This window comes from Alosa pseudoharengus, unplaced genomic scaffold, assembly GCF_046254945.1.
Source record: "Alosa pseudoharengus isolate Yale_2024_CS ecotype anadromous, Long Island Sound unplaced genomic scaffold, YU_APseudo_1.1 YU_APseudo_1.1_scf_7, whole genome shotgun sequence".
NCBI classification, from domain to species: Eukaryota; Metazoa; Chordata; class Actinopteri; order Clupeiformes; family Clupeidae; genus Alosa; species Alosa pseudoharengus.
In genome coordinates, this window is record NW_027468859.1 from 28,250,956 (window position 1) to 28,263,237 (window position 12,282).

At 42.4% G+C, this 12,282-nt stretch overlaps 1 protein-coding gene across 2 annotated transcripts; it reads right to left on the reverse strand.

The window, feature by feature from the left end:
- Positions 1-122: 122 nt before the first annotated feature.
- LOC143109775 (jun dimerization protein 2-like) lies at positions 123-7,003 on the reverse strand. 2 transcript variants are annotated; one of them, XM_076272566.1, is made up of 4 exons: positions 6,904-7,003; positions 2,297-2,514; positions 1,689-1,793; positions 123-1,216 (listed from the first exon to the last, which is right to left on the reverse strand). In XM_076272566.1, the coding sequence occupies exons 2-4, from the start codon at positions 2,489-2,491 to the stop codon at positions 1,031-1,033; spliced, it is 486 nt and encodes a 161-aa protein (XP_076128681.1). In that variant the 5' UTR covers positions 2,492-2,514; positions 6,904-7,003; the 3' UTR covers positions 123-1,030. The 2 variants fall into 2 exon arrangements, with proteins under 2 accessions (XP_076128681.1, XP_076128682.1); XM_076272567.1 differs by having other exon boundaries at positions 2,297-2,511; positions 6,904-7,002.
- Positions 7,004-12,282: the final 5,279 nt, after the last annotated feature.

Below are 12,282 nucleotides of genomic sequence, written 5' to 3' on the forward strand. Positions count from 1 at the left end.
TAACATTCCCCAATACAGATTATCTATGGAAATGCTGTGAAAATGCTATTGTCACTGACCCCTTTTTATTGTATAAGTCTTTCTTCAGAAATATTAAAATGAGTCTTGTTTTGAAACAAACATTATTTTGAATATGGTTTGAGTTTAATGAAAAATACGTACAATATAATACTATTTATCAACAACAAATAAAGAGATGATGGCCACTTCTGGGAGTGGTTTAAAAAATGTTACTCGCATCACTCATTCAGCACTGCTATGACCAGCACACCAAACTAGAAGTAAAAAAAGATTCTTATTGCATCACATCAAGTGACAGTTTATATCGTAACATTCATACATAGCAGTATAAAAGAATTACACTGATAAATTGTGAGTACAATGCAAAAAAAACAAACAAAACAAAAAAGTGTAAACATTATGTAAATATATCTATGTTTATTTATTACGTATGTGCTTTCATGACGCCTGCGTCCTCATAAATCTGGTCTACCGGAGACTATAAAGGCAAACTTATGTAAAAAAAACTGACAACAATGTATACTAACTGTATACATTTGCTGTACTTTCCTCCTGCTTGACATAGACCAGTTTGAAAGATGCTACCATGGTATGTACCCTTAAATAAAAAAGAATGACATAACCTATTCACAGGCCTACATGCCAGCACTAGAACCTCACACTGTGCTGTTTCCCCAACTACATTTTGAGACCGCTTGCCTTTCCCCTCTTGGTAACGTTTGACAGGCATATTGCTGAGGCACTAGACGTCCACAAAAAGAGTATCAATGGAGACTTGAAAGGCTGCTTCTTGGCTGTGCGCATCCTGGAGGGAGGTGATTTCATTCCAAGCCCACGGCTGGTCCTCCCGCCAAGGTTTCTCTCCGGCCATTGGCTTATACTGTCAGTATGGGCGTAGCCACCACAACGTAGGAATAGTTTTGGGTTTGTTTGCTTTCGACAAAAAAGTTCACCCTCTGTCCTATTTGTGTTTCTCTGTCCGTGTTTCTGTGTGTGTTTCTCCCCCACTTCACTTCTCCTTGAGCTGCTCGAGGAGTGGGTTGGCCTCGCTCTCGGGCGTCTTGATGCTGTCCGTCCGCACGATGCACGTGGGCCGGTGGAGGTTGAGCATGTGGATGAGCTGCTGGCGCTCCACCTTCAGCTCCTCGATCTGGGCCTTTAGCTCCGAGTTGACCACCTCCAGGCGCTCCGACTCCTGAGTGACCAGAGCAGAGAGAGAGAGAGACAGAGAGAATTGATATTTATGTAATATTTATGACATGTATGTGTTAAGATTTATTGTATAACTGCTTTGGCAATATAAGTGAGCTTGTCATGCCAATAAAGCATTCTTGAATTGAGAGAATTGATAAGGATTACAATCTGAAGAAATCTTAAGAACACAAAGACAGAAACACTAATTTTCTCTTTTTTCGTTTGCAATTTATCATTTCTATTGTGTGTTCAGTCAGTTTGAGATGGTTGGCGACCATCCCTTGGATGAAAGCTCTTGATTAGATTTGTGCTACTGCCATGTGGTTAGAGTTGCATACAAGTTGGACAATAGCAGGAGTCACTGGCTTGGATTTGACATTTAGAATGGGGAACAAACACTAAAGAGCTCTCAACAACTTATTTAAAGTAAACAAAGGAAAACGATTCAAGAGGAATTCCAGTAATTCACTAACTTTTTGAAGGAAGTCCGTTCTCTCCTTCTTTTTGTTTCGACATCGGGCCGCTGCCACTTTGTTTTTCTCTCGTCTTCGCTTCCTCCTCTCTTCCTCTTCTTCCATCTGTGAAAGGTTTCCACAAACACAATGCACACACATGAGAAAATAACCAAAGAGGGAGGATACTGTAAACTGCCTGGTACTTGCCCATGCTATCACCTGTCATGATCAGGCATTACAGGTATGTTATTATCCACTTGTGGCCCATCCAGCTTAAGTAATTGCTCAGATTGTTTGTTGTGGGGATGAGATAATATCAACTTGATATAGCGCTTCATCAAGGCACCCAAAGTGCTTTACATTAAAGACGGAACTTCACTAACCACCACCACCACATAGTACATAGTTGATTTTGATAAATGCAGAGACCAAATTTCTCTCACGGGATGTTCATTTAAATGCTAACAGATGAACAGAGACTCACCCCATGTATTACTTAGTAGCTCATGGACAACAACTTTGCTTATAGACTGACTTTGCACTTTGCCGAGCATTTAAATTATGTCTATATCTCTCTCTCTCTCTCTCTCTCTCTCTCTCTCTCTCTCTCTCTCACTCTCTCTCACCTCATCCTTGAGGACCAGCGATCTCTTCCCGTGCCTGGCGAGGAAGTGCAGTGGCGAGAGCATGGCGCCCAGGCTGCACAGCTCGGAGAACTTGAGCTGGTCAGTGAGCGTGGTGGCTGAGATCCCGGCCAGCGGGCCCAGGCTGGGGAGGGAGCCGGCCGTCAGCGAGGGGTCAGGGATCTGTCCTGGCATCATGTCAGGTCCGGCCACAGCCACTGCTACAGAGAGAGAGAGAGAGAGAGAGAGAGAGAGAGAGAGAGAGATGTTAAGGGCATGCCTGAAAATATGTACTTGGATTCATATTAGTAATTTAGCAAGCCATTAATGTTGACTTGTCAAACTCTTTGCCCTGACAAAGACAAAGTGGACAATCTTTAAAAACTCTGGGCTTTCCCAATATTTCCTGTATAATGGCCCCCACTGTGGTAGACAAAAATTTCAGACTAATGAAGTAACTTTCAGTTGCTGCCCTGATTCTTTGGGTTATCTCATGACCGAAAACACTCCAGCGTTGCAGTGTTTTCATGTATCTTATAGGCTGAGATACCAAACTGTATGTGCACTTTTCTGGACTGATATTTCATTACTCCTGACCTTTTCAACAGTTTCCAGTCTCCACAATAGACAGAGACAGTCTTTCAACCACGTTCACCTAAGTGCCACACAGACCGCCAGACTCAACAGCAGTCAGACTCAAAAGCAGGCTACCTCACAGCGACCATAACCGAAAAAAAGTGACTATTGATTGATAGTGGCTTTCCTGATTGATGGAAAGGGATTTCTACACATTTCTATTTTTCCCCCTTGTGAGTCTGCATATGAGCGATGAAGAGGAATTAGTTGGGTTGGAGTTTGGTGATGAAACTCCACCTCCGTGCTACGAGCAGAAAAGCCAGCGCTAAAGCCGGGGCTTCCAGACAAAGCCTCTGACACAGGCCAGTCCTGTTTCCGAGGCCTCCAACAGAAAGAGAGAGAGGGACAGGGAGCAGGAGAGGGAGAGAGAGAGACAGATAGAGGGGAGAGAGAGAGAGGTGCTTTCTTGCGGGCAGCAGCAGTAGGGCGAAAAACGGAAAACGCCCTGTTGCCGTCACTTATGAAACACAGACGCTCCAGTCGAGCTGGCCAAGCTCCATAACCAGCGGGGCCTAACGCTATCCACAGTACCGGGGCCCATATGTGCGTATGTATACATACTTCATCTGTCTTCAGCCAAATGGCTCCATTTCCTGCACCATTCCTGAGGGCAATTAGAACCTTGAGGGGCAGAGGAATTCACATCCAGACTCTGCTATGAATACCCCCCCCCCCCCCCCCAAAAGGACAGAAGGCCCCACTATTAGCATGGGGGTACAGGCAGAGCCGACCACTCCGGCACTGTGAAGACCTGAGTGGTATTAACCGAGCGCCTGCATTTTGCACACAAAACTAGGACTGTGGCCCGGCAAGGCATTTAGGAAGTCATTCTCCTGACGACTGCACCTGAACAGTCATTTCTGTTCATGCTTTCACCTTTTTCAGACTCAAATGATATAATTGCTTTATCGTTTTTTTTGGCCATCCCATTGCATAACACAGCCTTCTCTCCATGCATGGTGTGAGTGATGTATATGCATGCTTATGAGGGCTGCTGGCCTGGGAGGGGTGCAGACACAGGCTCACTCTCAGGCCAGAGTGGATGAGCCTTCCTCCCCGGAGCGCAATTAGAGCGAGAGTTGTGAAAGAGTAGGAGCGACGTCCAGCGAAGAATTCCAAACCTCGAGTCACTGCTTTTTTTCCGCCCCCTTTCCCCAACCTCCTGCTCACCACTCGCCGCACGCCTGTGCAGAACGCTCGGGGACAGATGCACTCGCGGCACGCCTGTGCAGAACGCTCGGGGACAGATGCACTCGCCGCACGCCTGTGCAGAACGCTCGGGGACAGATGCACTCGCCGCACTCCTGTGCAGAACGCTCGGGAACAGATGCATGACGAAAGCTGGTGCCATAAATCCGGAGGCCTGAAGGTGCTGACAGGGAGCGACTTGGGCCCGGCCAAGAGACGTCCAAATGGGTCCAAGCTTAGCCTCAGACAAGCTCCACTCCAACCTCCAACCCACCCCACCACCCTCCTCTGCAGAACAAGTCAGGGTTGTCCCCAACCTGCAGTGCAGTTTCTCAATCGCCTGAGACAATGTCGAACATCAAGTCGTGAAACCCTCACTCAGAAATGGACATGAAGAACGAGGGCATTCAGTGGCTCCTGCCATTTTAAGCCCAGAGCTACATGAACAAGAGGCACGGAGAGAGCGAGAAAGAGAGAGAGAGAGAGAATATTCAAAGCCAGGACTTTAGCTTTTTTTCCTCGCCTTTGAAGCCATTGGCACTGTCACATTCCTCCTCCTACTCTCTGTAGGACCCTGCAAGTTGCTCTTGACCCAGTTCCCTTCACATTGCAGCCATTCACGGGCTACAGTCGCTCAGCCCCTCACTTCCAGATGGGCAGTGAGAGGAAAATATTTGACACTGAGAGTGCATTAGCCTAAAAGTCAACTTCCTCCATCTCTACAAGTGATACAAGGCAAATGTGCTGCATTGTACAAAACATTGCAAGACCGTCATTCCTACTGAGTGGCCTGTGTAGTGTGTTTATGTGCAATGTCATTATACTCAGCTGTGTTTGACAAAATTACAAAATGCTCAGGTCCAAAATGATAATTGGTCTGGCAAAATTCTAGTTGTTCCAGGACAAGTATTTTTGGCCCAATGTACTAGAGACCTGTGTGCCATTGAAAGGGGGACTTTAGACATGCCTGAAGTATGTTCAGCCCAGATTTCTTCCACAAGATTTTATATGAAAACCTCATGGTCACCACCCTCTAGACATAATTTTCAAAACAGGAGCAACACAAAGTAAACTGTGGCAACTGGACATTTCAGATGCATAAACTAACAAACAGAGTTAACAAAAGGGTTTAAAATACCCTCTCTGCTAAAGCAATTAGCAACTCAATTATATAAGCCGCTGAGGGACATTTTCACGATGTTTTGTCTTATTACTGCAATCCAACCTCTATGAAATCTTTCTGATGGTTCAGGGAACATTTCAGAATTTCTCTTTTATTGTTCTGGACTATTGCTCTGTGGCTCTGTTTTAGTAATAACTTCTTTATAAACAATGTAAAAACACTGGGAAACCTGACACAACTTTACACACACTTTACAAAGCTTTTAAAAACATTGACGCAAAGTCAATACCACTGTATAATTTGTTTAATTTATTTAACTTGAATATAAGATTGAATTTGAGAAAGGGAGCAGAGTATTTCAGTTTCATTTTACATCACCCTTCAAACATTAGGCCTGTTTTAGATCATCTGTATACATCCTTGTGTAATATCTCTCACTCATTGACTTAAACACACATTCCATGACTTGTTTCCTTTTGTGTCTTTTGGCATAACTAAATCGGTGTTGAGTGCCAGTTCCTCATTAACCCAGTGAAGGGCAGTTACACCTAAAATAAGACCCACGTTCCTGCTCTCCCCCTGTTGACGCACAGTCTCCCCAATAAATCCACACCGGAATTTTGTCTGTGTGGAAACAATCCCACGTATGGATCAAGAGAGGGCACTGGCACCAAAAACAAAGAGGGCGTAAATGCCAGCATGCACCCCAGTGAAAGGGAATGCTTTGGTCTTCTAGTGCACTGCACCACTGTACATGTCTCCTTGCATTAAAGCAAAACACTGATCATCCTGCCTGCAACACACCCAATATATAGCTGTTGCCTGAAGCCTGTCTTTTTGATGTTCATTCTACATAATTCCAGGTGCAAGCTAGCAGGATGTTGCTCTTGATAAGCCACCTGGCTGGCTATGAAATAGCACTTCATGAGGGAATTTAGTCCCTTTGGTTAACTAAGGTTCCTATGGAGTTGCTCATTCACACATTGTTGTGTACAGCCTACTGGCCCCTTATAACAAAAGAATGTAATGCCATAAAAAAGGTCATAACGTGTGAACTACGCCCATAATGTTATGCATGGGCCATGTGCAGGAAACATAACTGAGAATTGTTTGGATAAATAAACCTCCCCTTTTCTCTGCATCAAGGTATCGACATCCTCACCAAAGAAATTTCGTTTAGTGTCCAAAGAAAGAGTAGACATGCCACCGCTTGCAACTCCAAGCTGTCGCCTCTGTATAGTGTTAATAGTTTTAGTAATAAAGGGTTGACATGCATTTTAAACCAATCGTAGTATGCCTAGGCCTTCTTGTGGCCTAGTCTCCAAAGCATGATCAGCGCATTTGTGTTACATAACGAAGCGATTAACATAATAGCCTACCAATATATTACACCGGTGTCAATAAACCGAGAACATTATTCGACAGATATGTGAGAGAGTTACATAACATGTACAGCAACCAGGCCTTGTTATATGAATTCCCTGTAACATTAACTAAAATGAAATGTTGTGGTCTAAACAATATTTCTCAGATGTCTAAAACTTTATCGTTAAGTTGGTCTCGTGTGGGCAACTTAGCATAAATGTCGGCTGAAATGTGATACATGCTGAAAATGATCAAGATATCGACAATTAATGCCAGAAATACAAATCAATAGACCTACCTGATTCTGGTCCGGAATCCGAAATGACTGTTTGTTTGGGTCACCACTCGATCTAAGATGCCTGTTCGTTGCATCAGCCCGTTTAAATACGGGATCGGTATCAGGGAGGGCTCCGGAATGCGGAACTCTTTTGTGCCAGACGTAAGCAAGGATGTAAAAATACGAGACCAGCGCTGTATGAAAGAAGACCCGATTGCTCCACCCCTAGCAACCAGCAAACACAACACAGAGAGGAAATTTCTACCATGTTGGAGAAGCCAAGTGCGGTCCACCCACGCGTAAGCTACCTCGAGAGAATCCCCGTTCCAAATACACCCTGTCATGTTTATGGTCATGTATTTGTCTGTGATTTCATCATCTTCGTTTTAAATTTGACAACATCATCCTGAAATGTTTACTAGGAACAATCTACAAGTCAAGTGCCCAAAATATAAGTGATGTGTGGATGTTGGTTACGGAATATAATGAAAATAGGACTTTACTGTTCATAGGGGGGTTTATGCCAACTCGGCATGTTCGCTCAACGCTGTTTAAACCTACATGTGTTCTGAGTAGGCTAAGCTAAGGATTTGTTTAACTGTGTTTAGGCATTAAAAACAACGGTCCCGTTGAACGTGAGCAATAAAACTGTATTGAGATGCTGTCTTCTCCCAGATTAGAGCCACTATGCTCATTTTACCGAGACCTAGACCCTTTCCAGTGAAAAGTTGCCATATAATCTAGGATTTCAAGGATTGGTTTGTGCCAGTGTTGGCTTGTTGTCAGAGAGTAACCTATATGCCTGCTGCTCATTTCAATCATTTTAGAGAAATATGGTTCTGCAAAGACCTCTTTCCTGTACCTCATTTGTAGGAAGGGCCATGGTTATGCGTGTATGTGATGTTAACACTTGTTTTCATGTCTCCGTTCTCCAGGTTTTGCTAGGCTTACTTTATTCTGCTTCTCGTCAAGATGTATATCCCCCTCTAGTGGTAAAAATGCACGCTCAGGAAGCAAATGCCAGGAGTTGTACTGCAGTCTGCTGCAGTTTGGTGGGAATGTTTCTCTTCATTGGTTTCTCCCAAAACCCAATGTGCAAATAATCCACTCCTCAGAACATTCTATTCGAATGTGATAATGAGCTCACGTGGTTCTAAACACATCCATCTAGTGTGCTGCCCATGCATGTAGGCCTAGGCTACACAAAACTCTGTTTTCTATCAAAGACTTGCATATTATGTTCCTGATTAAATGGGTTGATACGTAGGTTCATACGTAAGCTTTCTTGAAGACATATACAATCAATGAGAAAAGTGACACAATACAGGGATTAAGGAACAATTTTATAGCTTTTTATCACTTTCACATGCACTCAGTACAGGGGCGGATTATGAACTTTCGGGCCCCTGGGCCCAGATGTATTAAGGGCCCCCCACTTATTGTCGTATATGTGGGGGGGGGGTTGGGGGTTCTCCCCCAGAAAATGTTTAATTTGTTTGATGTGATTTCCTGTATTCTGGTGCATTTTGGGGATGGCCAATACTAAATTCAATCAGATTTATAGCCTACATCCTGATTTGTTGATATTGAGGCAATGATTCCATGCAAAGGCTTGGGCTTCAGGGCCCCCTGACCCCTTGGGCCCCTGGGCCTGGGCCTGGTAGGCCCGTGCAGTAATCCATCCCTGACTCAGTACCCTACTACATTATGCTAATGTGTATGATATTTGGCAGACACTTAAACACTATTAGTTAAATAATATATAGTAGTAGGCCTATTTACTGATATAATAGTTAAATTATAGTTAATAGTGAAAGTTAAAAAGCCTAGGCCTACTGTAGGCCTACAATAGGCTAATAATAGTAATAACATCATCATCAATACTTATAACAATATAAAATACCTACAATGAAAATAATGAGCAGGCTACTCATATTAACAAAAACATGAACATACAAAGCATAACTAAGAGGATTAAGCTAATTCATTAAGTGCAAGGTGAATCGTTGACTCTTCATTTCATTTAATTTCTTGAAAGTCCCAAAACTATCACAAGAAAAAAACATGAATCATATTTCCCTATGTCTAATCACAAAACATCTCAAGAAAATGACTAGTTAACAACACCCTTGCAATGTACAAATAGGGACTATTTTTTGTAGCACAATTAGACCCATATTTTCCATTGACTGGATTATAACCTCAGCTGTGGCACCTGCAGTTTCAAAAGGGATTCAGAAATAATCTACTTCCCTGTGTGTGTAAGATTTTACCAATGCTCTTTTGTTTTATTTTTGCACACTTCCTATGGAGATCTATGTCTCACTTGTCTTGTTCAATTTAAGCAACACGTTGTGGGAAGCTATTACAAAGCTGGGAAAAAGCAGAACTGATGGATACCCATTACACAAGAAGATGTGTGTAGTCTAAATCAGTTCCTGTGTAAAAATAGGATTAAGGAATAGATGAGATGGAGATTGAATGCACCTGGTGTGCCACATTCCAAAGTAAGCAGCAATAGAATGTCATTCTTGGTTGCCAAGTACTCTCCTCCTGAATGTTCACTTAATACTCTGTTGAAAGTAAATACACTGACCAACAGGTAACCTAAATATCCTGACAATGTGAAAACCAAATGAAACAAGTTGTGAGTTCCTTACCGGGGTATTTTGTACCCTAGATTCCAAGGAGAGCCCACACTAGGCCTATGGATGTACTTCTTATCAGTCATCTGACCTTGGATACACTTCTGGCGCCTGCAAACTTTATCAGCTCCATGAGACATTTAGATAGTACATACAGCAGGTCGACTGGACATGCTTCATAATATTTGCTTCATAAATACGTAAAATAGCTCTTCTAACTTTGCTGACTGGAACATAGATTGGGAAGTATTCTAAATAAATATTATATTTGTTTTACAATATTGTTAGAATTTTAAATGTATATTGGAATAAAAAACAGAATCTAGAAGTTGAAGGTTAGAGGTGTTAAGAGCACAAAAAGTGACGTCTTTATCAAGTCTTTTTCTAAGTAATTACAACTCTTGCATAGCATCAGACACACATTCTTTTACTACACCAGGTACCTTTGTGCCTGATGACAAACTGAAAGATTACAATATTTAAAATACTGCCGATTTTAAAGTTGCCATTTTTATGATACAATAGTGTGTTTCTACGTAACATACTGCTAATTCACTGCACTTCTCTTCATTTTCCTTTTAATATGCCTGAAAGCCTCACTGAGACTGAGGAAAAGCGTCTTTCAATATCTGTATCACGACATGATTTATCTTAAATATTCTATTTAGTTCCTCTCTCTCTCTCTCTCACTAATTGTCACATGTGTATGTGTGTGTGTGTGTGTGTGACCCCGTTAGGCCCATGCAGTAATCCATCCCTGTATATGTAAATGTATTTTTTTTTACATTATTGCACACTACAGAGAAGTGACATTTCTCTGCATACTGCATATTGTACCTTCTTTAATTGTATGTGACAAATAAAAATCTATTTGATTTCATCATAGGAAGGTGTGATTTATCATCCAAATGGAATGGAATGGAATATTTACTATTTTTGTTTATTTTTTTGTCATCTCTTACCAACTGTGTTGTGGATAATCACTAACCATCCACAGTTTTGCTGCTGTGTGAAAAGCAAGGATACACAAATACATCAAAACTAGGCCTGCATGCAAACTTGCACAAAGGGAACTCTTAAGGTTAAGGTTCTGACTCAGATCATGTCTGCAAGCAAACCGCAGACAGAACGTGAACCTTGAATTTGGTCCATTCATAACTTATTTTTGTCATTTAGCTTCCTCTTCCTTCTTCCTTTTAGGGTTACAGAACATGTCAATCATGCATCACTAACAGATCACAGAAAAGTGATGCAGAGCACATCTGGTGTTTATTATGACCGAAGCTAGCGAAGCTAGCGAAGCGGTCATATAGGGATTGTCAAATTTATATATATATTTTTTTCCCGTCATCTACTTCCTGAATTTTTGGTCAACGATACCCGGGACACCGAACCACCGGGGCACATGAAATTTGGTGGGTATGTAGCCCCACTAGACTTTTACGGAAAATTTTCGTTTCGTCCCCGGGGGCCACTCCACCCCCGTGCTGGGCCCCCCGAACCGCAAAAAAAGCAGTTTTTCCTAAATAACTACCTGAACCGTGGCACTGAGGATGAAGAACATTTTATGGTATGTTGGTCTCAAGGGCCCACATCAACCTGGCCCATAATCACTCATTTGTGATTTGCACCCCCCCGGTAAAAAATGAAAATGCAATATTATTCTGCTTTAATTGCCCCTATCTTCAGTTAAGATGTTCAGAACTGCACCAAATTTTATGTGTATGATTGACCTGGCATTCTCTGGGGGTATACCACGTTTCGTAGAATTTCATCCATGGGGGGTCTTAAAAAAATTAGGTTATGTGTACATTTAGTGACTGTACACTCATTGGCCTGTAGATGGCGGTGCACACATATACACATGCACACACACACAGGCACCCACATACTATCGGTATTAGAACGGCCGATACATAATTACAAATTCAGTAGGATTAAAAGAAAGCCATAATAAATATTCATCACCATAATCATGGCTGCATTTCCAGTATTGGCGATAAGTAGTCGTTTGTCCACTAGATGGCGCATCGTTGCAGTGAGACGTAATTTTGTTGGAAGTTAAAGGAGAAGTTCGGTGTGAAATTGACCTTAGCTGTACTGAAAGATGTTGCCAAGTACTTACATGTGTCCAATAGGCACCTTCGCTCACCCCCTAGCATTCCGAATTACGCCGTTTTTAGCCAAGTAGCTGTGGGGGGCATAGCGTAGCCTATGCAGCTAAATCGCTATTTTTACACAATTAAAAAGGTTCCAAGACCCTCAGAAGTCTACCAATGCAGTGTGGAGTGACTTGGAACCTTTTTAATTGTGTAAAAATAGGGATTTAGTTGCATAGGCTACGCTATGCCCCCACAGCTACTCAGCTAAAAACGGCGTAATTTGGAATGCTAGGGGGTGAGCGAAGGTGCCTATTGGACACATGTGAGTACTCGGCAACATCTTTCAGTACAGCTAAGGTCAATTTCACACCGAACTTCTCCTTTAAAAGTGGGTTGAAGAAAACAATGGACGCTTCCTACAAGGACTGTAATTTACCGCAGAGAACGTCTAATAAGGATAGGACAATGTTCACATGAAATGTAATTCCCATTTCTTCTTGAAGCCGACATAAATCTGAGGATGTTTATCGGACATGCTTGGTTTTTACTGCAGGTACGTTAATCTTATAATATCAATAAGGACCTAGGTAATGTTACCGTTAGCGTTGGTTGAGTGATGGAGGCCAATTTGATTGATTGCATTTGTAGAAAAC

Coding starts and splice junctions, on each gene's coding strand:
- LOC143109775 (XM_076272566.1), bottom strand. CDS start 2,491: ATGATGCCAGGACAGATCCCTGACCCCTCGCTGACGGCCGGCTCCCTC. Junction 1,794..2,296: donor CGCTGGTCCTCAAGGATGAG/GTGAGAGAGAGT, acceptor AACCTTTCACAG/ATGGAAGAAGAGGAAGAGAG. Junction 1,217..1,688: donor GAACGGACTTCCTTCAAAAA/GTTAGTGAATTA, acceptor CTGGTCACTCAG/GAGTCGGAGCGCCTGGAGGT.